At 37.2% G+C, this 25837-nt stretch overlaps 2 protein-coding genes and 1 long non-coding RNA gene across 8 annotated transcripts; 2 read left to right on the top strand and 1 right to left on the bottom strand.

The window, feature by feature from the left end:
- Positions 1–155: 155 nt before the first annotated feature.
- Positions 156–13983, bottom strand: LOC110119428. Of its 3 annotated transcripts, XR_007224571.1 has the most exons (7): positions 13438–13983; positions 13122–13296; positions 10027–10229; positions 6583–9963; positions 5377–5763; positions 4228–5180; positions 156–4117 (listed from the first exon to the last, which is right to left on the bottom strand). It is a non-coding gene; the product is annotated as an uncharacterized LOC110119428 (long non-coding RNA). The 3 variants fall into 3 exon arrangements; XR_007224570.1 differs by having other exon boundaries at positions 13122–13983; XR_002307897.2 differs by lacking the exons at positions 13122–13296; positions 13438–13983 and adding an exon at positions 10296–10433.
- LOC100643485 (zinc finger protein 668) lies at positions 11395–18133 on the top strand. Of its 2 annotated transcripts, XM_020863851.2 has the most exons (4): positions 11395–11481; positions 12647–13167; positions 14519–15349; positions 15504–18133. In XM_020863851.2, exons 2-4 carry the CDS (start codon positions 13095–13097, stop codon positions 16181–16183), a joined length of 1584 nt encoding a protein of 527 aa, XP_020719510.1. In that variant the 5' UTR covers positions 11395–11481; positions 12647–13094; the 3' UTR covers positions 16184–18133. The 2 variants fall into 2 exon arrangements, with proteins under 2 accessions (XP_020719510.1, XP_003396632.1); XM_003396584.4 differs by lacking the exon at positions 11395–11481 and having other exon boundaries at positions 12254–13167.
- A 1107-nt stretch (positions 18134–19240) lies between these two features.
- LOC100648207 (mucin-19) lies at positions 19241–25418 on the top strand. Of its 3 annotated transcripts, none has more exons than XM_048407127.1 (7): positions 19241–19481; positions 20186–20287; positions 20352–20507; positions 20578–20956; positions 21032–21145; positions 21283–21624; positions 21694–25418. In XM_048407127.1, exons 1-7 carry the CDS (start codon positions 19422–19424, stop codon positions 25110–25112), a joined length of 4572 nt encoding a protein of 1523 aa, XP_048263084.1. In that variant the 5' UTR covers positions 19241–19421; the 3' UTR covers positions 25113–25418. The 3 variants fall into 3 exon arrangements, with proteins under 3 accessions (XP_048263084.1, XP_020719506.2, XP_020719508.2); XM_020863849.2 differs by having other exon boundaries at positions 19242–19481; positions 21283–23100; positions 23176–25418; XM_020863847.2 differs by having other exon boundaries at positions 21283–25418.
- Positions 25419–25837: the final 419 nt, after the last annotated feature.

Here is a 25837-nt window from a genome sequence, read left to right on the forward strand (position 1 = left end):
CCTGTAAATATGCTTTTACATAAACACTCAGCATATAATATCACGCCTGAAGCTGACGGTCACTTGTATCAATGCTATCGTACTACAACAGATTTTATTAAAAGATTCGTTGATCAGGCAACGTTAAATGCATTCAAGATAATCAATAACTTGGTTTGTAAAAAATTCTTTCCTAATTTTATAATGTTGAAATTTTCAAATACAGAATTTAACAGGGTGAACTTACTTTTGACAACGTGACTGGTATAACTACACGGAAATTAGGCTATTTCGGTAATGAATGGCCTACGTGTGGCAGTTTGACCGCACGAAATGGATTAGAAACTGTGACAAATGAAATGAAATCGTGGAATGCATTATCAGTAAGACTTCGATATATAAAGATTTTTATTTACAATAAATCTTTAGACGAATATTTTTATACAGTGTTCCTGTAGGCTTTGAAGGATTGGATGTTCCATGTAAACTTCATGGGCCTTCAATATAAATATAATATTGAAATTTATACATACCAAGTTCTTTGGAGTGTACCCACTCCGGCGTATCCCGAACCTCAAGTCACAGTCAGTGTATTCTTCCACATCGCTTCGAATCACACTTATCCTCCTCATTTCCCCCTCGATGTGAGTTACCTTTACTACGAATAATAATCGAATAAATTTAATACCATACATTTATTTATTTCTAGGTTTCCTACATTTTCGAAGGACATCAGTTTACACATACTTTGAATATGATTTTCAGACCTAAATGGCTTTATGATATTTTGGATATGAAAACAATGATGTTTAAAACATTCAATTTTTAATATTATACATAAATATAAATTACTTTTTGCTATACGATATCTATTGTTATTCTTAAAGTTCAATTGATTTCAGTTGAAATACACTCTGCAATTGCAGTTTAATTTACATTTGAACACGTAAAACTTTTAGCAAGGGTAAACAATAACGAGTTTAAGAGGCATATGCAAAGTATCGTAAAAGTAAGGGTGTCGTATTCCTCGAAAATGGGCACAGGCCTGCTGCACTCTGGTTGAGTGGCAGACGTAGGTTTATTTCAATTGGTCAAGCAGCAAGAGCAGGTGACAACTGCAAGGGAAAATACAACTACCTCGGCCGTTGCTTTCAGTTTCACTTACACCGCTTACAATTACTGATCAACATTGATCTTAGTAAAATATAATATTTCTAAGACAGCAACTGTGATTCATTCTTACCAATTCTCAAATAGTCGTTCTCAATTTTGTTGTAATATTATCGGTCGTTATTATCGGTCGTATTATCGGTCGTTCTCAATTTTGTTGTAATATTATCTATTTCATAAAAAAAACAGTAATTCCAAACACTCTCCCACAGAGTATATGCAGAGCACTTGTCGCTTCGAAAGGATCTATTTAAATTTTCATCGAGCACACCGAGGAGGTGTAAACCGTGCGTTGGTCTTTCGGATGGTTTCTCTCTCTCTCTCTCTCTCTCTCTTTCTCTGCTTTTTACATGCCATTCGGTTTCGGCGATACCACGACAAATAGAAGACAATTTCAAAACCTGAGAGGGACTTCACCGAGCTCGCGTGCACATGGTGGTCGGATGACACTGGGAGGTCTGTGTTTCTCGGCAGGAGCCTGGAATATCGACAACCACGTGTCGAGCATATCTGACTCGATCCACGCGTCGTGTACCCCTTTAGTCTCACTAAATTAAGTGCGTAGTAATGTTTAGCAGTGTACGCACTTTAAAAACATTTATGCTTTGTCGTATTTATATTATACTATATTTCTTTCGTATCTAACAATAATGATTTCTGTATAGTATATACTATAATGGACGCGTGTTAAGAGAGTAAACGGGTTATTAACACAAGTAGGTTAGTGTGTTAATAGCTTCATCATTTTCCTTCCGTTTCCTTCTGTTACTGTAACATGAATCGGCGCAGTTGTGAAGAGGATCGCGTTCTTTTGACCCAGCAGGTTGCAGGTCAAAAAAGATTTGACTTCCGAAACCCAAGTGGAAACAGGCCAACAAGTGTTGCAGTTCTTTACAGTGATCATGTTACAAACGCATTTACAACTTCATTAGAATCATTATCCTCTTGTCAACCGTGACAACTAAAACATAAGACCTAATTTACTACTAATGTATTAGTATTAATCGAATATTAATTTTTAATTAATACACGTAATTTTACTTTCTATACCAAAGCCACGCAAGGTTACTATAAAGAAAAAAGAAATACGTGCTTTCATAAATAATCAATGAAAATATGTGGGTCAAAAGTTAAACGGCAATACCGGGACCAACCACTGTTGCCTATTTATACGGAAAGAGTTTTTTGTCCGGTCCATGTCCTAAACATCACATCCGCCGAGGTGCTTCCTCCGCGAACCGTGTTTTACCGTGATCGTGGCTAACTGATGAAGGAAACGCAACAGGAAAGACAGAGAAAGAAGGCGAAAGGAACCACCGCACCGCCTCACTTTCAGCAGCTTCAAACATCCGCTGCACCAGCCGCCGCCAGATCTCGTTTACCTCTCCTCCGTTTCCCCTTTAGCTCCTTCTCAAAGAGACACACGCGTCCCTTCCTCTTCCTTCTCCCTTTCTCTTTCTTCTCTGCCTTTTGATTTCAAGGGTTGAAGAGGCCAGATAGCAATCTCAATCAAAATTAAAGAATACCTTTGAGTAATTAAATACAACGAAAAATATATATATTCTCTCACATAATCTTTAATAAACAAAATCAAAAGATTTTACCTTAAAAGATTCGTTTCGATTAAGTACTAAGATATTAATTTTTTCCAATCTAATCAAGTCGAACAACTAAAATGACCTCGAAATCGTTCGTCTTAATACACAGCAATATGTCTAATATATCGCGTGACTTTGAACGTAGCACACATCTGGAACGAAACGAGTGGACACGTCGACCTCCTTCGAAGAGAGGAGAAACAAGAAGGGGGATGTCCGTCGTGCGTGAACGGTGAGACACGTACCCACGTGCAAGGCTACGTCTTGAATCACCAGCTGCCGATTCGCCGACGACTCCAGGAACCCTGGAGACGAACTAAAATTAGCGACCAGCACCCCCGCCTAGCCCTTACATGGCCACGTCACGGACACACGCGCCGCTACTTTCAGAGAAAGAAAAAAAGGTGAAGGAAACAATAATAATCACGGTCCAAGCGGCAGGAGTCGATCGTGTGCGAAATGTCACAGCTGGTGCAGTTGGGTGACCAATCATTTGTACGGGTAAGATTGACGATAAACGTATCGCCCGTAAGAAATAGTTGACGCGTATGAAATTATGATTATTCATAAAATTAAAAATGAGCTTAGTATTTTTTAAAAGGCAAGAATTATCTATTAGTGAGCAATATTTGTTGCTTTGTAAAGTTTTAGTAGTAAATGTTTGATCCCTTTTATCACTCAGACAGGAAATATCATAGGGTGGATTAAGGAACCACATGGCTCCTGCATGAATGAATACTATATAATGAACTTGCTCTACTCGTGATAAGACAATCATCCAAATGAGATTCCAGCCAGAACTGTTATAAATATTGTAGGGGTGGTTAGTTTCACTACTGTTAATTTTCTGAAATGCTTGTTTGTAGCTTTTAAGTCTAAATGTTTAACAATGAAGAAACGGTAAACATTTTGACATTCATCTACATTATAGCAAGAACGATGGTAGTGAAAGTGTATCCAGATGTCTGGAAGTGGTCAAATTCAGTTTAGTTTAGAGTAATGGAGCACCTCGCATTCCTTTCGCGATCGATCTTCCGTCAAACAAGAATCCATGGAATCTGTTTCTATCGCGTACACTTCAAGTTCATTGTCCTCAATATCTGGAAGGGCATAGAACTTCGAAACGAGAGATTCTTTTGGTTTCGTCGTAGTACTGGAACTCCATTCCAAGTACATCTGCGGCGAGCGGATGCAGCCTGCATTTTATAGCCGCCCAATGCAACCGATTCTCATTCGTGCACCCGTACTCACACCCTCCACCACTTTCAGCACGCGGTACAACGACTTCTATAATTAGATTTCCTTCCCTTTAGCTTAGACACCTTCGAGCATGATCTCCATTTGCCCCGCGAATCGCAGAAACCTACCACCTGGGTTGCAAACGTTATTGAAGGTTCTACAATTAACAAAGTCTATTTCTCTCGAAGGGTTGAAAATGGAATTGAAGAAATACCATTGATCATAGGATATAGAATCTTACCATTCAAAGGTCGATCAACCTATGGATAGATATTGTCTGAAACAATATACACGTTGATCGCCAAAGCCAGCAATCACTTGACTTGTGTCGTGTTTTGCATTTGAATGCCGACCATGATGTCGGTATTCCAATACCGATCAACGTGCTGACATTAACGGCACACACGCAGCTACGTTACAGGTTTCACGCCAGCTATTTCGAACAGGTTGCGCTCGGATCTATTTTTCGATCATTGGCATCGACTGGATCCACGGATCCACGCTTCTGATGACAGGTAGCCAGAAAAATAATTGAAACGACGACGATTAAATCGAGACGCGATCTATAAATGCTGTGTCACGTGCCAAAATGTAGTATCCTCGTAATTATAAATGGTTAATCGTTGGTGGTCGGCCAGGAGTTTGCAAAATGGTCATGGTTTTAAGTTCGTGAATTCATGCTCATCTAAAACGTCATTAGATACATCTAATTTATCTTCTTGTATTATTATTTAATTTTATTTACATGCTTCTTTGATTATTCTTTGCATCTAGTTAACAATATTTATCGTTTTGATTAGTTTGTCTTTCGTGTACTACTATATTGGTAGTGTATCTTTTCTCCTATTATACATTGTTGTATGTTTACAAACAAGACAAAAACCATCTCTCTTAGCTTCACGCAGTGTCTTTCATAAAGTGTCATTAAATGCTCTTGGCACGAGGCTCTCGCTTTCCTCGTTGGCAAATCCTACGTAGTCCTTTAAGATCACTGATCGATAATGATAACTGATCCTAGAAAACACCTCATATAAAGTATTATAAACTCTCGTAACAATAACAGAAACTTCTCAATGAGAAATTTTGAAATCAGTATCCCAAAGCCGAAAGAAGGAATTTGATTGTGCAACAATGGCGCTTCTTTCCGAGCATTGCCAAGTTCGTAATCGTCATCGAAGTAGATACAAATGATTGCTGAAACGTCATGAATGAAATTTTTCTATACATGTGTAAGAATAAAAAATATAAAAATATAATATCCTGAAAATAAAATTTATGTACAGATTTTAAGACCGAATGAATGTATCGTAACACGATAACGATGATGTTTCTTATTTATAAAAACGTTTCATAACATGAAAAAATAGACTAAAAATTTTGTACTACAAACCTTGTGGACTTTGCACGTTGTAGCAGCTTGGCAACCCAGTACGATCCGTCCCTGATCTGCATGCAAATACGAGCTATACTTAGAGATGTCCGATTTCCCTCGTTACGACAACAGATCGCATTTTCGTCTTCATCGACCTTAATCATTCTTCGTAGAATTTTCATACAGTATAATGTTTTCAGACAACGCCAATGCAATGCGATTCGAAAAATGTTTCCCGCCTCGTTATTAAACGAAAATTACAAGTCTCTCTTTCCGGTGGTTTCCGTGTAGTAAAACGGTTACTAGTTCTTCCCATGTCATTCATTAATCGCTACGGAAACTGTTTAAAGGATTGAGATAATGTGCAACGAGCATCTTCTTGCGCCTGGATTCTTCAATGAGCCACTAGAAAGAGGAAATCTGAATGAGCTACCTACACGTATACGTGTACCGAGCAGACGCAAAAGGTCACTTGAAATATTTTTTATGAGACCAGAAACAACCCGGCGCATGAATTGGCCTCTAAAATTCTCCATACTTTACTTAAATGCCTTTTTATAAACCATAAATTTAACTTTATGAATTAATTAAATTAACTTATAAAACACTATTTATTTGTACATTAAATGATATTTAAATAATTATCATTAGCGTCAGTGTCAAGAACTCCATAATATCTGTGTTACCTCGCATAGTAATACTGGTAAACATTTCTCGACTAATTTACAAATTACGCTATCTCAAATTATGTGACAAAACACCAGCCTTTCATCTCATACGCACGCGTAAACTCAAGATGATCATGTGTAAGAGATGAATGCATGTGCGTGTAAAGGGAAGCTGCGGTGGAAAAAGAAGCGTAAAAGAAGGGGAAGATAGGAAGGAGAGAGACAGAAGAAGGGCGCGTGTCGGTCGCGTGCCCGTTGCCGCTGGTGACTCGGTGTCTGCGACCCTCCTGCCCTTTAACCCCTCTTACAACTTTTCCATGGACGAACGTTTGAGTGGGGACAATATAATCACTAGATCTTTAAACGTATCCAAGTTTTCATAATCTCAGTATAATATGAACGATTAACACAGGTATCAATCCCAATTATTTTCTACTCTTTCATTTATTCCTCTAATCTTTTCTTCTTTAATTAGCATATTAATCTTTTCACAGTAAATATGTAGTATATTATACGTAACTTTATCAATTTATTAAGTAACTCTTTTTTACAATACCGATTAAAAGTGCGTAGAGGAATGAATTCCATGAATCCACCAGCAAACTGTTCAGGACTACGACCTCAGCCCCCTCATCGTCTAGTCCACTTCCTCTTTTTCCGTCCCCTTCATTTTTTTCATCTCTCCTTAAAGCCGTCTGGACGACGGCAATGGAAGAAAGAGAATCAACGAGGGAGGATCAGCGTGGCACGTGGTCCGTACGCGAAGCGATAGAAGGAACCACCTACTGCAACAGGAGATATATCCCATCAGAAAACAGACACTCGGTCGAATAATCATCGAACGGCACCCGTGCGTCGCGTTAACGGTTCATCCTTCTTTCTTTTACATCCTAGCGCTTCCGATGCTTGTTGCGGGAGACGGAAGTCATCAACATTCTCCAGATCTCAAACGGGCAATAATCTCCATGATCATTAAGTGTATTTCAGTCAACGTAGATCAATGAACAGAATTTTCTATCTAATATCATTTGTACTAATGTTCATGCATTCGTCTTTTGTAAGTCTTTTTGTAAAACCTCATATCTTGATTACTTTTTTCAATAGAATTTCGGGTGCCCTTATTTTTATGATCATTTAAAGATCTTATACGTCAGTATATGTAGATACGTAAAATCAGCTGACTGCTCGATAAATTCCTGTGCTTATACCGGTTGCGACGAATTTAAATGCATCGTGTACGTCATTATGAACCATCGTTGGTTCTTTTGTTGCAAAAAAAGCTTACGTGAATATAAATCCAGCAACAAGAGGTTTCAAGAAAAAGGATATCCCGATCGCTCTCACTCTTATGTGTTTGTCTCTGTTGTCTCGATCAAGATCGCAGACGGTCCGGCCGAGTGTAGAATTTCGTCGTGAAATTTGTGAATGAGCCCTCGTGACTCGCGCATTTTGAATGGAAACCGACAGGCCGGTTTTTACGAAAGCAGCACTATGCTCTGGCACAGGATGCGGGTGCGGACGAAGGGGGTGTATACTCATTTTTATCCTTTTTAATTCTTTTTTCTCGTCGTTGAAGGAGATAAGAGGGGAAAAGGAATAGAGAATACCGCCAGCTGATCGCCTCCGTCTTTGAAAAGGTTGTGCAAAATGCGAGCACGTGCTCGTGTGTGTGACCCTTTTTAGATTCGCATGCCTGCTTGCCACCTGCGAAGCCATTTAGTTCTACAGTCTGATCAGCATGCAATTAATCTACGAATTACTATACTTCCGTCCTCTTTATAAATTTCATTATTCTGCATGCTTTCCTGAAATTGATCATTAAATTATTCTTTATTTTCTGGTGTATATACATAATAAAAATATAATATATTATATATTCGCATATAAATTGATTTTCAGATAATTTTGATAAAATTTATAAGACTTTCTTTGTGTAAAAAAGCTTTGTGTAAAAATATCTATTCATTGATCTTAATAGATAGTAAGTGGCGACGAATCGCAAGAAAAACGATATAAAGAAAGGGAACAAATCTGAGGGGCGAGAAGGGTGAAACAGGCGGCTGTTCGCCGTCTCCGGAAGGAACTGTCTCCCTTTATACCCAAAGACATTCCTCCAAACATGAACCAACGTGCTTCGTATGACGGCATTCTCCCCTTGTAGGAGCACTTCCACGGACATCCCCACCCTGTGTTAACCTCTTGCACCCGAAACTAAATTAAGGGCCGTTCCGGTTGATATTTTTTAACCTTCTAATACTCCTTTCTTCTTTCTTTCTTGTCTTCACCTTATTATACTTCGAGATTCATAAACTTGTATTTGATTATAGTATTTCACGCAAGTTTACTAAATTAATAATTTAGATTCTTATATTGTAAAGTCACTTTCCTGGAATTTTAAGAATTCATAGAAAACTAACAACTTTACATAGAACAGGTATGTGCATACAATGACTCATGTACTGAAAATAGAAAATTGTCATCTAAAACCCGGTGTCATTGCACCCTAGGTCCTAGAGGACGTGTACGGTGGCTAGAAGAGGAGACAGATGAAAGTTGGAAGTACACGTAGACGACTGAAAATCTCGTCTGGCTCGTTGCCAAGATCTTCGAATCTTGTCATCTTCTTCATCCACGTCTTCTATTCTTCAGCACGCACTTCTCCCCGTACATTTGCTGGAGGCAATCAATTAAATAGTTCTCATAGTTTCTATCTTTCTACCTCCTGGTGCTTTTTACTATTCCGTACAAAAGTATAACTTCGCGTAGTTCTTACATTGACAAATAAAATATTTTTTTATTAATACATTCAGCCTTAGTGCGTTTTATCAATTATCGTTTCAATTCTACAGTAGAAAGAACAACTTTAATCGTAAAGAATGGAAGGTTCTAGAAGCACCGAGAAAAGAGAATAACAAAGGAATATGGTTAGATAAACGAAAATAACATGAGAAGGATATCAATTTCGAGAAAGGGTAAAACGATAAAACGAGCTTCCGGTAGTACTATGTTTCTTTTATCGCGATCGTCTAATTTTGGTCAGAATTAGCGAAGATGCGTCATCCTTTACGAATTCTCGAATCGTGAATTTAGAATTTCAATCTGTATGTTCTACCTTGTCCCGCGAGTGACCGTGGAATAGAAGAGAGGTGGTTTACCCGAAGAACACGACAGCTGCATCGAGCCACCGGCCTGAAAATAGCACGGCAACCCCATACTGAGGCCGAAGAGCGAAGTCGAAGCCCTCTCCCTACGTCGGTATATACTTCGGTTAAAAAGCCACCCACCTACGAGCCTTTTAAATAGCGATCGCGTGCTTTTCCCTTTTTTTCCAGCAGAAAACTTCTCGCTAAATGACATGGTCGTGGAAAGAGGGAGTGTACCGACGCTGATTTATAAGAAGAACCAGGCGTTTCCGGATACTTTTCGAGACGATACTTGACACACTCGCCGAAACATTTATTTTTTTACCGAACGATCGAAACGGAATAGGATTGCACTTAATGACGCTGTTTTCCTTATCGAACAAAAAAACATCCCCTTCCTCAATTTCCGAGGAACTTTTTCCCTTTCGTTCTGGTCTGGATAACCATTAGGGATAGTGTTTATCCGTATCTTCTGAAATACAAGCACTCTGTAATTTTAATTTCTTGCTAATTCGATTGTCTAAACTGAAAAAGATATATGACAATATTTCATTCATTCGATAGTATGTGATGTGTAATATACACTTATATATAGTATAGATAAATCTAAAAACGTATAGTCAGCTTCTGTCTCATTTCTGTGAAAAATAGCAACGCACGTGGCTTTGCCGCTAGATCCATCCAACTTCTCTTTTTACTTCATCACAATTTACACGTACTTCCTCCTCCGCACCTGGAGCTTCTCCAAGTGCGCGTTTTACGCGACACATTCCATCGGAAACGCGTTCAGGCACCTGTAGATGCGCCCCGTCCGCTAGTTTATTAACATAGAAACCACGAGGTAAGTTACATCTTACGTATATTTGATGACATGTAGAAGTTCGGGTGGACAATCCATCGCTGAGAAAAGCTTCTGCGAGTTGCGTCAGTTGAGGTGCTCGATACTCGTGACTTTATTTTTAGGTCCGCCGTCGATAGTACCATGATTGCAATAGAGTTGTCGAGACACCTGTTCTTTGAATCATTTCAAAGACGATTAGGATGTCGAGATTTATTCGATCTGAAAAAATGAACGAAGTATGTAAATTAGAAAGAGAAACATGAAAACGATATTATCTATACATACAACTATATAATATCTTGTTTCTTAATGTCCATCAATTCCTTCTCCAATACAACGTTAGTCTACGATACTTAAATCTGAACCATTATTCTGTTGCCTCGAGATTTACGAGTGTCGATAAATGCAGCTTACACTTGGCATCGTATTTTCGCGACGAATAGAAGAGAAGCATCGTGAAACATCGACGCGGGACGAAAGAAGGTGGCAAGCAAATAAGAAAACGACGTCGGCTCTCGCAGTTTCATTGGTGGCTACAGGATAGAAGCAGGTTGGTGCGCTGGGTGGTTCTTCTGGAGCGACGCCAGGCGTCCGCCGAATTTAGCACCGCGACGCTGACTAACTCGCGTGGCATTCATTCAATCGCCGACCAAAAAGCCCGCTGCTTGCATAGTCTCTCGCTGCATAGTCTCTATTTGCACGAACGACGCCACTCACACTTAGAAAATCTCGCTTTCCTTTCCATTTTTCTCCTTTTTAAACGCTCTACGAATCACGTTAAAATTTATCGCGTATGCTTCGATACCTGAAAGCGTGCAACAATCCTTCGTCGTGGTTCATTGTTCAGTTACATCGATAGGAAACGAGGTAATTAATAAAGCCCTTTTCAGCAAAATCGTCTGTGATATTATTATACGATCGTGCAGAACATATAATCGATAAAGTGTGACTGAAATAGAAGTGCCATTTTATTAATAACGACTTGTTATTAATAAAACATTGCAGAGTATCTTAAAGTATGATAGTCGCTTCCCATGAAAATATAATGTTTATTTTTAAAAAATTCCATGGAAAAAGCGTGGAAGGTTACGATGCAAGAGATGTTTAAGAATTGTAGCTGATTTCTCGTCATTTGCAGCGAAAGTTTATAATATTCTTAGTGTGGTTTCCATCGTTCTCTCAAAATACTTGTAGCATCGAGTTCGAGGAAATTTCACTCATCTCGTAAGCAAAAAGACTGTGTGTCCCGATGAATCGCGTCTGCCATCTTCGCGCTTTTTCCGTTTCTCCGTCATGACGGTCAAAAGATGCCGCATACTAAACGACACACGTTCCTTTCCCTTCCCTTTCTTCTTTTCTCGGTTCAGTGGCAGTTAATGAACATCGGACGCGTGCCACGGATCCCACAAAATCTGTCTACCAACGGTGGCTTCGCACAAAAATAGAATGCTATCCCTTCATTTGCCAACTGGTAAATATCGTTTCAATAATATGCTTTCTTTCGTTTGTTTCATTTGTTTTTACCGATTCTCTGGATTCGTGCCTTTAAATCTTAAATATCAACACTTCAATGCAGATACAATTTTATTTGACGACTTGAAAATTATTTCACATTAAAACGATGCTTCGTCCGTGTTGTTAATTGAAATTGGATGTAAATCTTTTTCGTGACAGCGCCTCTTAACACCTCGGTTCATATCGAATTTAACGCACTCTAAATCCTCTAATGCACTTTATATGTTTACACCTGTTCATGTCCATCCGGAAGCAGTTTCATAACTCATCATGTTTCTTAAAGCGAATGCAGTAATAAGAACACTTTGTTCGATTCTTACTGGTTCATCAATATTACATTAGAACAAAGTGTTCAGTGACCGCACATGAGCTACAGGTCGACATTTCCTACAGATAAACGAATACGTAGGCCTCCAACCTACCTTCCCCCACGTATTTCGACCCACGTCAAAGAAAAAATAAATCTTCGTTACGCTTCCTTACGAACGCGCAACAATTCAGCTGAAAAAAGCTCGGTATAATTTTCTACCTTGAAACCATTTAATACGTCTTATATTTCCAAATCAAATCCAAAAATACAGAATTACTTCAAACTGAAAGCTTTAACTACCTATCAAATATTAAAACGAACTTGTAAGGATTCAAATAACACACAAAACGATGTTTACAATCGATAACATTTCGGCGACTTATTAAAACGAAAATTGTTTTCGAAGCTTGAATGAAAAAATCTTAAATTAAGAGACCTATTTTGTTTTCTCTTTTCTCATAATAATAGTTTTAAATTCAGCCAGTATTAAATTTTGATAAAATATTATGTAAAGAAAGTATTTGAATTTTCAAGAGTATTTTCCCCAATGAATTACATAAAATTTCAATAAGGTAAACATTACAGCTTTTTAACAAACATAACGCAATTTCTAACAAATAAGAGAAGAAACTTCTAGTCGGTACTTAAATGAGTACTTAAGCGAGTGCAAATAAAAAAATGATAATAGGCAAAAATCGTCATTAGTTTCAATCTAAAGAACTTTTAGTATTCAATCTTTTACGCGTGTACTCGTGCACAACATTGTCCCCGTTCACGCTCGATTGAAAAAGCGACACGGATGTGCATACAGTGGTCGCACACTTCGCCACCACTCAAACAGAAGCAGCGGCGACACACGAGCCAGTCGGGCACCCTTCTGAGCGCGTGCAACGCGGTGCGCAGCAGCTGAAGAAGAAGAAGACGATGACGAAGAGACGGCGGAGGGCGAGGGAGGCTGCGCTCCTATATGTAGTCCCGAATCTTAGCCGGAGCAACTATTACGCCCGAAATTCTCGAGGCGGACGCACCCCCGTGTTTAGCAACAGGTACAAGATACGCGAGAGATTACTTAAAACCGCGCGCCATCATCTTCAATCCGGGGGTTCAACGTTCTTTCGCGGTATTCTTCAACTTAAAGTAACATTTGCAATTAGTGACCGTGTGTGACAGTGAAGTTAGATCAGACAGATCTAAGGTATGGTTTGTGTGATTCCAAGAGTCAAATAGAGAGAAGAAGGCAAATCACAATAAAGAAGAAAATGCCGAGGGCATTTCTAATCACCCACCGACGATACAATGGAGTCGAAGAAGAGTTTGATGGATCCGGAAGAGGTACGTCCGCTTTCGTAACTGTCTCTTTGAATATTTCTTGCTTATCCCGTGCCAGGAATTTTTTTTCATCTTCTGCGCTGTATCTCCGTTTTAAAAATAAACCTTAACGCGTCCTCTTCGTCGAAAAACCTGCAAAGATTGTTATTTCTTATTCATCAATTCGATTTTATGCTCGATTTTACATGCAGTTTTACGTTAGCATTCGGTTTTGCGTTCAGTTTCATGTATTCGTCAAAAAGCTTTTAATTATGAGAAAGTTGAAAGAGTTACGTTGAAAGTTCAAAGGTTAAGGCGAAAGTTCCATTAATGGTAATGTTAACGCCTCAAAAACGTAAATGTAGGCACTTGAGTCGGAGCAAGCAAAATTTTCGCGCTGCTTACGTCCATCTCGTCAATCAAAGTTTCTGACCACAAGCCAAGAGAATTTGCTGGTCGTTGCTTCGTGATTAAGGTGGTACATCATGCAGATTTAAGAATAGGAGACGCTAGATGCGTCACGAAACTAACACGACGCATACCGTCGCGATGCCGTCAACCCCTCCAAAACTTTCATACAAACGCATATGTATGTGTACATAGAGGTACGCAGAAAATACAAGAATTAAATAGAGAGAGAAGAATAAGTTAGAAGATAGAGAGAGAAAGATAGCTACTCTATTTCTGTTCTCTTCAAAAACAGAGCAGGCGGTATACTCGTGAAGGTGCTTCGTGTTTCACGAAGCGCCTTGATACATGGATTCAAAGTCATAAATATGGATCTCTTTGTTCGGCACGGTTTACGATTTAAATACATAAAATGTAAGTTAAATTCATAAAAAGAAATTACAGAAATAAGAAATCCTCTGTTCTTTGAGCGAAATTTTTCTATAAGCTTCTGTTAATATGCGCAGAGCGGTACCACCTGTTTCAAGTTTCATCAAAGAGATTGATATATGATACAGAAACGTCGTTTCCTAAAAACCAGTTATAAAGAATGAAGCGCCAGAACATGATGCATTTCCTCGTTGCACAAGAATGACGCGAAAATGTCACTAATTTCAAAACAGCCGCGTACAACGAAATCAAACTATCAATTGGAAGTTCTTTTAGTTTGATCACGAGATTTCCGTTGGAAATTCGCCAACACGCACCGAAATCGTAGAAATCTCCACTAACAATGATAAATGTTTCCACGTGCGGCATTTTGAACTTCCTTCAATTTTATTATCCAACGTGATAGTCTAGCGGTAAAGTCTCATATTGTCTAAATGATCATACTGTTAAAAGTAAAATTCATAATAATAAGAATACCTTGCAGAAGAATAAAGGATAATGATAAATGATAAATCTAATTTTTTTCGATCTTTCATAGATTTCAGTCCTGAAAGAGGAGTAAGACTGGCCGATTACAGTGGAAACCATCCAACTTCTGACGGCGCTAGCGAATGCGGTAGCGAAACATCGTCAGACTGTCCCGAAGAATTGTACAATCTTACAAAATTGGCAGAAGTGAGCTTAGCCGCAGCCGCTGGTACGTTAATTCATCCCAACAACGTGATTTATCAGCAACCAGCTTCGCCTAGATGTGCTCAATTTTCGGACAAATGCGGCAGAATAATGACCCCACGAGCAAAACAGCAAGAATCGCAATTTCAAGATCACCCAGAGACCCTCGAAGATGAACAGACACTTGGTGAAAGAACGAGACTCTTCTTCGAGAGGATCGAGTGCGAACGTGAGATTTTACAGAATCGTTCAAAGAGGAACACAGTTTTAGGCATCCATGTTTCACCTCATTCTCATCAGTTGCAAGAGGAACGTCAAAGTCTCGAAGCCTCTGAGAATTCGCTCGATAAAGCTGAGTTGGAATCAATTCAATCCACACCCTCGACTATCTGTCAAAACCGAAGAACAACCTCAACTTCAACGGAGGCGTCGAAATCCGAAGACAATGAGGATCATGAATGTCCTGACTGTGGAAAAAAGTACTCGACATCGTCTAATTTGGCCAGACATCGACAAACACATAGATCTCTTGGAGACAAGAAAGCCAGAAGGTGTCCACACTGCGATAAAGTCTATGTCAGTATGCCTGCGTTCAGTATGCACGTTAGAACGCATAACCAGGGGTGCAAGTGCCATTATTGCGGCAAGTGTTTCTCGAGGCCATGGCTCCTGCAGGGACACATACGTACTCATACAGGTGAGAATTTATACAAAGATATTATTTTATACGTCGCTGATGGAGTGAATGATGTATTACGTAACCAATAAAATATATAAATACGTCGATTTTTATCAAATAATAATTACCTGCCCACCATGTAATTCAACGACATTTCCCTTTTGTATACTAGGCGAGAAACCATTCAAATGTACGATCTGCAATAAAGCGTTTGCTGACAAGTCAAACTTACGCGCCCACATACAAACGCACTCGAACACCAAACCATATGTATGCGGACGCTGCGGTAAAGCATTTGCTCTGAAGTCGTATCTCTACAAACATGAAGAGTCATCATGTATGAGAGCGCATCATCGATCATCTGCGGATAAAGCCGATGGGAACGATCAAAAAGCAACATCGTCGTCAACAAAATCCTGTGCTCCGCTGGCATCTTCTTTGAACAGACTACAAACAACGTCGTGCGTCACGGCATCCCCTACCAGCGTTATCGTTCCTCGCCTGGGTCTCAATCGCGATCAAAATAATTCATCTTCAGCGTTTTCCGCGATCATTAGGCACACCAGAGTTCCCGATGCATCAGTGACGCCTCCGCCATCAAAACGTTTCTACAGAGAGAAAACTCCAGGCGAAGAACGAGAGAGGAAAGCACCTGATAACGCAACCAAAAATCCAGAGTGTGTGTCCAGAATGGTTATTAGAACTTCCGTTATATCCCCTAATCCGGAACATCTTAATCGCTTCAACAATGACAGTCAAACCTCTTCTAACAGTTACGATTTTTCCGACCCTGCGAGGTCTTCCGCATTTTCCCAGCCGACAACGATGACACTTAATTTAGCTATTGCATAGAATAACCGCATGTCGAAGAAAAGAAGAATATTCGTCCAAAATGCTAGAGCAAAACTACGGCAAGTATTTTTAGCGAATAACGATAGCAATATTATCGTACATAGATACACCAAAGATTATTTTATACTCACGAAACGTTCAGTCTGGGTTTGAATGTGTATCATAAGCACGAAAGAACTACAATCTACATAAAAAAATATGAATGATTAAATAATCGCTTCATAGAGATACAAAGACGTAATTACTTATTAGCAACTAGTGTCATTCCTATCAATATTAAGATAAGTTCGTTAAGTTTTAATGGGAAACGTTTGAAATTCTATTATCTTACTTACTGACATCTTTCTATGAGCAATGAGCACCCATTTCTATATAGTTAAGTATATGGAGTCAATTTTGAGATAAGTTCAACGAGGATAAGAAATATTATAGAGATTACTTATATCATAAATATTATTCCACGCACCTTCCTAATTAGGGACCATCTAGCACATAGTCATATTAACGATAAAATTGTGAATTATCAATTCCTAGTGTTGTGCCTTAAATACTATTCGTACGTAGTTACAATTTTTTAAAGACATATCACGCGTATTAAGAAACAAAAGTAATTTATTGATTTAAAGTGAATTGCAGTGCCTATATGCATACCTATCTTAGTATTAGTTGCATTGATCAAATTTTCCAAGCTCTTCTAGGCAGCTAAAAATTCCTCGAGGCTTGAAACTAACAATACACTAAAGTGTAGATTACCAACGAATACCAATCGAATTATATGTAGACATTCATATAATTGTGAAATAGTATAAAAATAAGTAAAAAGAATAGAACTATTTTTAGTTCGAGCAATCTGTATATAAGAAATTACATTTTTCGAGAACTTGTAACTTTACAACGCCTTGTTTAAAATGTATGTTAGACATTTATATTGAACTACATATTTTTATTGCGGTGGTCAAATTCAAATTTGGCAAAATTAATTATTGAAGTGTATAAAGTAAAGCGGAAAAATGTTGAATAGCAATTAGGATTTCCATTAAAACAACAGATAATGTGGATAAATGTAATTTTGGATCACATTTTTCTACGAGTATATATCTAAGAAAACACATAGTTTTATATTGTAGTACGTTAATCGCGTTTTTAAATACGAACGCGTATCGTCTGTGATTCGAGTTTTCATAAACGGAACCGGCGGCCATATGCAATCTAGTAGCCCTCTAGTGGTCGTATTATGTAATTAAGATTTTTTTTTTTTGTTTTCGATACGTTACCGATGATCGGTAACGATCTGAGTGTAAACTAGTCCAATCCGATCTGCTATTCTATGCGCAACCCATCGAATTTTTGTTAATTTATACTGCATATGTACATTATGTATGAAATGGTTCACCCATATCTTTCATAAACTTTCTAATCTTTTTTCGTAATTACTTACATGATGATTTAAGAAAAATGAAATTACTTTTCTTGGCTAAAACAAAAACTTACAAAACAACGGTTGCACAGAAAATCGAATGGCAGCGGTTTTATAATAAAGATTTCACGTAGTTTATCTATTTTTTCACAGTAATGTCATACATTAGAACACGTGTTTGTAGTAACCTAAAATCAAAAGCGAGCACAAGTACTTGTATCCTAGTCATCGATCTATTACGAAGATTAAACATAGAACATTAAATTACATCCCAAAATGTAATGTTATATTGTATAGTTATGTAAAATAACATGTTGTAAATAGCATTCCCTACATTATACATTAGTATATATCTAGAATGTCACAAATAGTCCTAATAATTAACACAGTTGTAATGTATTTTCGTTTTACGTATGTAATGTACCATTTGTACATTGGAGTGCCTAAGCAAACATTTTACCAATTTTTCTACGAATTGTGCAAGTCATATCTATTAAAATGAAAAAAATATACTTATAGCTATATATACTTGATAGTGTGTATAATATTTTTGTAAAAACCCATTCTAGTTTTAATTGCTTACAATTTCACTTATTAATTTTTATCTACATTTTGCTTTTTTCATATTCCAAAATGGAAGAGAAGGAAAACGAAACTATTCAAGAAACGTTAGGTATTTTTTATATGCAGTTATAGTCGAAAAATTTTCCAAAGAATAAAAAATATATTTATGGTAAAGATTCACTTAACACAGTTTCATAACCAGACAGCTATATAGCGCGTATTAATACAATTGCCAAATACGAATAATCCAACTTTTACTCATCCAACTTTTTCTATTGCTGATGAACTGTGCGATAGTTTAATAATACTTCGAAGAAGAGCAAACAACGACTTTCTGTATTTACCAAATGGATTGGAGTTTATAATTAGGGCAATGAAGGGGAACACATCTATCTTAGTCAGTCGATGATGGTCACATAAACTGACTTTAGGCGATATCATGCATGATTAGAAAGATATTTGCGTCTTGGAAAGTAAGGCAGCGAAATGGTATGGTGAAATAGATTACTCTTATCCAAAAGTAATTTTGCGTAACTAGGAATATCATCTTCGAAATACTATGTGCGATCAAAGCAAAAAGAAGGTGTCATCTTAAGTTGGCATTAATAAACAAATAAAAAATACTAAAAACAAAAAATATAATGGGTATATTATTTTAATGATCTTTTTTACTATATACGTATTCCTGTATGGCAATACAAGTAGCTTTTTTTAATAAAAGTTTAGTTTAAATACTTGGTAATTGATAAAATAGAATTTGTAATAAATTGAATACAAATAAATGAATAGCTGTTCAAAGAATATGAATTAGATAAAATGACCTAGATCTGACTTTGTTTGTCTTTTGTTCCCATTATTTCTTCTTATATTCTAAAGATTCTCCGCACAACTTCATGAATATTGTTATTATAAAAGCACAAAAATGCTTGTGAAAACATGCCGGTAAGGAGATCTGGACATCATGAGACGACATAAGATAACGTGATGCTTATAAGACTGCAGACGCACTTCATATCACGATTTACATACCCACGCTTCTTAGAATTTCCCCTATCAAACTATTCCCCCACTCAAGCTTCAATTCAAATCCTCATGCTTCTTGATCTCTTCGCAAGATCGAGTGTAAGTAAGCCGAAGAAGAAGAAAAACAGGGAAGAGGTACTACATATTTGGAGGGAATCAGCGAATGAATTTACTAGAACTACCGCTAAATAGAAGCTCTCAGTCGCAGCGAAGGCCTCGAAGTAAACTGGAGCCATGCGACCGATCCTTGTCATCCTGATTTTCTTCTCGGGATCAGTACTTTCAAGATACTATGTAAGTTGTCATCCATTATTTTTTATTTCAATTTTTTAATTTTTTAATCTTTAAAACATTTGCTCGTAACGAATGAATTTAATCTAAAACATATTTAAAAATATTCATAAAAACAAAGTTGTGGATGTCTAATTAAATATATTCGTTTTTAAATTATTTACAAATCAAAATATTGTAGATACATTATAAACTATATTAATATCTAAGCCAAATAATAAGAAAAGTATATAATTTATTATAATGAATAATTCATATACAATGAATTTCTTTATGTACCTTTCCCAATTCGAATAAGACTTACTCAATTTTTTAATACAAATTAAATATTAGTGTGACTCTAGCTAGTTGAGAGGCCAAAGATTTGGAGATCAAAGTTCATAAGATAAGTTGATAGGAAATCAACTCGACCCATTCCTAATTCCTATATTCGATTAGTTTTCTTTTCTTTTACTTCCCCTTTTATTTTGTTTGTCTTTTTACGAAATGTTATCAATTATTATGTATTATTTAGAAATAAATTTAAGTAATATACATTTTGAAGAGATCAACATTCGAATATTGTATTTAAAAAGTGTAAAAAGTGTAAAAAGTGTAAAAAAATTTTTATAGATTTAAAAATTATCTTATAAAATACTATATTGTTCGTTTTACGTACTTTTTTAATCTCAATAATTCCCTTAATAATTTTCATTTTTCGTTCATAGGAAAAAAAACGCTTTGACCGCTCCATCTACGATGACTTTGAAATACCGAATGTTGGCAAGCACTTAATAAAGAAGCAATGGACATTTACTGATTATGAAACGGTAATGAGAACTTTTACTCACCGAAATTGTATAAACAATATTTTATAATTTTTATTTCTTGCAGCATTTTAGTGCATATAAGGATAGAGAAGAAAACAATTGCTATATAGAGAAATTAGAAGACAATATCGCTGCAGAAGGACTTTCAGAAAATGGAATTGAACAGAAGCAAACATCAAAAGTTCTTTATGCTCCAAACGAATTTTTGACAAAATTAGAGGTAACACATTACAGATATTGTTAACATTATTATTACTTATATAATACAAAAAATAATTTACCTTTGACAGGCATGGCAAATTGCTGGAGCTAGAATAGTTGATTTCTGTAATGGTCACAAAATTATTTTACTACAAAAAACTATTCCAATATTCGAACAAACGATAGATCCTTTTTTTAATATACTTCCTATGGATGAAAATGATATCGTAACAAGAAGAGTAGCTGATATACTTCTAACACCACTGATAAGTCGAGCTAAGAGACAAGTCGCGCTTGAAGAAAGGCATAAAAACTTTAAACAAAATCGTTTGCGTCGTCAAGTACAACCATCTCCAGGAAAATTTCGAGGACAGACACAATCTCAATACTTAAGTATCGGTAATAATGAACAGAAAGAAGGCAAGGCCGAGGCTGAAGCTACTCAACAATCTTCCCGCGCAGTTGTTAGTGCGTAATTAAGAAAACATTTTTACTATGTTATTGCATGATTTTTGTATTTTTGTTATTCCAAAACATTTTTAGCTGGAAGCAATGGTATGGGGCAAGCACAAAGTATGTCATTGGGTAGTAGTGGATGTGAAGATTGTTCAAAATATACTGGTGAAAATGTTCCAGATAGATATGTTCAAATTCCAGGTATTGTAAATATTGCTATCCAAAAACACAATTTCGCATACTGTTATATGCACAATGAATAACATATCAGTGAATTTTCATTCTAATCTTCTGAATGTTTCGAACTTTCTATTGTACATTAACTAATGCTTCTTCAGCAATCAAACAACCAGGAGATAATACTGTTGGACAATCTGGTATGATCACTCCTGGAATGGGTGCAACTTATCCTAGTAAAATACCTGCTAGTACAGTTCGAGATCATATGCCTTACCTTAGTGGTGGTGCAATGTATCCTGGACGTATACTTGACACTGCAACTGGTAGTGATGCATCATACCCAACAAGAGTAGGTGGCACAATTTATTCCGGAAATATACCTTCTACTACAATTGATGGTAGAGTAGTCCATTCTGGAAGTGTACCTGGAGGAACTGTACCTGGTACAACAACTGCTGGTGGTGTAGCTTATCCTGGAGGAGTTCCTGGCACTATAACAGGTGATGATGCAGTTCACCCTGGTGGTTTACCTGGTACTGTAATAAGTAGGCGTATACCTTACTCTGAAGGTCCACCTCGTACTACCACTGGTGGTGGTATAGCTTACTCTGGAGGTATACCTACTACTACAACTGGTGGTGGTATTGCTTACCCTGGAAATATACCTACTACTACAACTGGTGGTGGTGTTGCTTACCCTGGAAATATACCTACTACTACAACTGGTGGTGGTACAGTTTACCCTGGAGGTGTACCTAGTACTACAATTACTGGTAGTACAGTTTACCCTGGAGGTGTACCCAGTACTATAACTGGTGGTGATGTTGCTTACCCTGGAGATGTACCTAGTACTACAATTACTGGTACAGTTTACCCCGGAGGTGTATCTAGTGATGGTGCAGCTTATCCTGGAAGCATGCCTGGTACAACAATTGGTGGTGGTGTAACTTATCCAGGGAGCATACCTAGTACAACAACTGGTGGTGGTATAGCTTATTCTGGAAGCATTCCTGGTATAACAACTGGTGGTGGTGTAACTTATCCTAGAGGAGTGCCTGGTACTATAACAGGTGCTGATGCAGTTCACCCTGAAGGTGTACCTGGTGCAACAACTGGTCTAAGTATAACTTATCCTGGAGGAGTGCCTGGTACTGTAACAGGCGGTGATGTAGTTCATCCTAAAAGTGCACCTGGTACAACAACTGGTCGTGGTGTAACTTATCCTGGAGGAGTGCCTGGTACCGTAACAGGCGGTGGTGTAGTTAATCCTAAAAGTGCACCTGGTACAACAACTGGTCATGGTGTAGCTTATCCTGGAGGAGTGCCTAGAACTTTAACAGGTGGTAGTACAGTTTACCCTGGAGGTGTGTCTGGTATTACAACTGGTGGTCATGTTGCTTATCCTGGAGGTGTGGCTGCTACTACAATTGGTGGTAATGTAGCTTACCCTGGAGGTGTACCTAGTACTACAACTGGTGGTGGTGTAACTTATCCTGGAGGTGTACTTGGTACTACTACTGGTGATGGTGCAGTTTATCCCGGAGGTCTGCCTGGTACTGCAACTGCTGGTGGCATAACATACCCTGGAATAATTTCTGGTACAACAACTGGTAGTGGCATAGCTTATCCTGGAGGTGTACCTGGTACTACGACTAGTGATGATGTTACTTACCCTGGAGTACCTGGTACTGTAACTAGTGGTAGTGTACCTTACCCAAGTGGTGTTTATACTAGTGGTACTGTACCAGATACCAGAGATACTCTCCATGGCCAAATTATAACAGACTCAAAAGCAATTGGAGATGCTAATGTGTATCCTGGTGGACAGTCCCCTAGACAATTTTTTGGAACATCAGGTACACCAAGGACTTTTCCTGGTCGTCCTACTGATGTTACAGGTGTTTATGGCGGTGGTATTTCACCACCAGTAAGTCAATTAGGAGAAACTGTACATTATCCAGGAAACGTGATACCAGGTAAAAAGATTAATGGAGGCATTATACCAAAAATATCTGTCACAGCTCCAAGTGGTGATATTACCTATTCTACAGGTACTGCACCAGGAACAAGTAATCTTGATGGTACAAGAGATTCTTTTCAAGGAAAATACTCGGAAAATCGTGCAATAATACCGCCGAGTTATCCATTGCAAGGACAATATCCTGGCAGTTCAAGATGGCAAGATAAAGGAGCTTTAACTTCAAGTCTTGTAGGGCATGGACAATACCCAATTGAACAATACCCAGGTGAAGGACAAGGTATCAAACAATATCCTGGTAGTATACAGTATCCATCCAATATAAGATCCATAACAAATACTGGAGAGATTCCTCAATATTATCAACAACCTAGTAATCTTTTACCTGTAGAAAGTGATAACTCTAATTCTCAAGCATCTAGTTCTGTGAAACAAACAGATTCAGGTACTCAAGCAAGCGCATCAGCTCAAGGCAAGTTTCAACAAGGTACAGCTCAATCTCAAGTAACAGGTACTTATAGTGGTACTGGATCATTCTCAGCTCAAGCTGGTAGTACTGACATAAATAAAAGTGCACAAGCTGAAATTAATGGTGGTAAAGAAGGTGCAGTAAGCAATGCTCAAGGAGTTGGTGGTTATGGAAAGAGTCAAACACAAGTTCAATTAAATTCAGAATTAGGTGCTACAACAACAGGTGCACAAAGCAGTGGCTGGAATCATGGTACAAATTCCCAAGTACAAGCAAGCTCCAAAGGTGGAATGGCAGATGCTCAAGCAAATGGTGAAGGAAGTACTTCAAGTCAAGCTCAAATTGGTTTTCAACCATATCTTAAAACAGATGAAAAAATTGAAAGATATTCGAAACCATTCCGCGGAGGTGGGACAGCATCCGCTCAAAGTGGAGCATATACAGGTCAATCTCAATCTCAACTTGAAGGATCTTTCCAATATGGAATTACTTACACTGGTGCTGCACAAGCAGGATCGGGCTCTGGTGCAGCAACTTCCAGAAAGCCATTCAACTTCAATCTTACGGATAGTGAGCTATTTAAACCATTCAAACCATCTTATGGACCACAAATTGTACAGAAGAATAGTAGTGAAAGGATAAATACAGCCTCAGATAATGAATATAATCAAGACAAACTTCAGTCAGGTTTACAAACTAGTTCTAGTTTCCAAAGAAGAACTTTTACTAAGCCAGATGACAATTCGCGAAATATTACTAGTAAAACAGATCAATCTGTTGAAAAGTCCCAACTGGATGATTCAGTATATGATTATGAAGAAGAATATAATGGCGAAGATTATGACATGTCATCATTTCAAACTTCAATGAATCCGAAGATTTCAAAAAGCTATGCTGCAGAACAAAATAATAGTAATTATCAATTACAAACATTACATATTGCAGCTGGAAATCAGTATGACGTTCATGTGAAACAAGATACTAATGCACCACAAGTTGGTGATGTCCTCCAACCTGGACAATCATTACAATCAAGGTACACTATACCACCTGGCTTTCGTGGTAGAGTAACATCTGTAGCTGGTGATAAAATTATTACTCATGGCGATGGGAAATCTCAATCTCAAACAGTTTCTCTGATTCCAAAAGAACCAAATATAACTTACGAAAATAAATCACCTATTTCAGAAATCAGATCTCTTAAAACTAATCATGAAAGATTAATAGAAAGTTATGCTGCATCTAAAGAAAAGCAAAAAAATACTTTTCCACAAATCCAATATCAAACTTCAACAGAATATCCGAAATTCAATTCTAATGTACCAATGAAACCAAGTTATTATACAATAACAAACAGCATTGCTGGTAAACTAGATGGTAGAAATTCACCAAGGAAATATGAACATCGTTATTACACGAAAAGTTCAACTTGTGGATATTTTACATTCTCTTGCAATATTGTATATGGTTCTAATGGTAGAACAAAAATTTGCAAACCAAAAATGCCGACATATCCCGATGGCACTCCCATGAAATGTTAGATAGTGATTATAAGGTTTAAAAACTCTCTTGTATTGTTTAAAAAAACTTAGTTTTTATTCATAGATTATTTTATACTTTACTAATATTAGAGATATTTTTTTATTACAATTTAGATTATTCTTCTTGTTTATCCTTGCATTAATATTTATGATCATTCATATATCTTATGAATGTAATAATATTTCTATTATTTCTTTCACATATACACACTACATATCATTTTTATTGAGGTACTTGTACTGAGTGTACATTATAAATTTAATGCTGCATCAAATTTTAGTATCTAACCTTTTTTATCAATAAAACATATATTAAACAAATAAAGGATTCTACTTTCTATTCGCCTTCAGATATCAATTACATCAATTAATAAATATATATGACCTCTTTTAAATTCATTACAGTCAAGTTTGAATTAAAATAGTTCTTCTACTTAAAATTAGGGCATTAACTTCCATATAATATAGACATAGGTACATTCACGATTTTTTAGACCTTATTTTACAAACCACACAAAAATTAGAAGCACATATAAATATCAGGTATCATAGATGGTACAGATAATCTCTCATTATCTAACTTCACCAGTCTTTAGGTAAGAAACAAAATTTGAAATTACATACATATATGATTTAAGTTATATACATTATTTATATACATACAGTAAAAATATTTAAAACATAATACATTGGAATGTGAATTTTTATAAGTAAGAAATATTTAA

This window comes from Bombus terrestris, chromosome 7 (assembly GCF_910591885.1).
Source record: "Bombus terrestris chromosome 7, iyBomTerr1.2, whole genome shotgun sequence".
Classification (NCBI taxonomy): domain Eukaryota; kingdom Metazoa; phylum Arthropoda; class Insecta; order Hymenoptera; family Apidae; genus Bombus; species Bombus terrestris.

Excerpts from the sequence above, each read along its gene's own strand:
- LOC100648207 (XM_020863847.2), top strand. The coding sequence starts at position 19,422 with ATGCGACCGATCCTTGTCATCCTGATTTTCTTCTCGGGATCAGTACTT. Across the intron at positions 20,508-20,577 it reads AATTTTTGACAAAATTAGAG|GCATGGCAAATTGCTGGAGC; the intron begins GTAACACATTAC and ends TACCTTTGACAG. Across the intron at positions 20,957-21,031 it reads ATCTTCCCGCGCAGTTGTTA|CTGGAAGCAATGGTATGGGG; the intron begins GTGCGTAATTAA and ends AAACATTTTTAG.
- LOC100643485 (XM_020863851.2), top strand. The coding sequence starts at position 13,095 with ATGCCGAGGGCATTTCTAATCACCCACCGACGATACAATGGAGTCGAA. Across the intron at positions 13,168-14,518 it reads GTTTGATGGATCCGGAAGAG|ATTTCAGTCCTGAAAGAGGA; the intron begins GTACGTCCGCTT and ends GATCTTTCATAG. Across the intron at positions 15,350-15,503 it reads ACACATACGTACTCATACAG|GCGAGAAACCATTCAAATGT; the intron begins GTGAGAATTTAT and ends TTTGTATACTAG.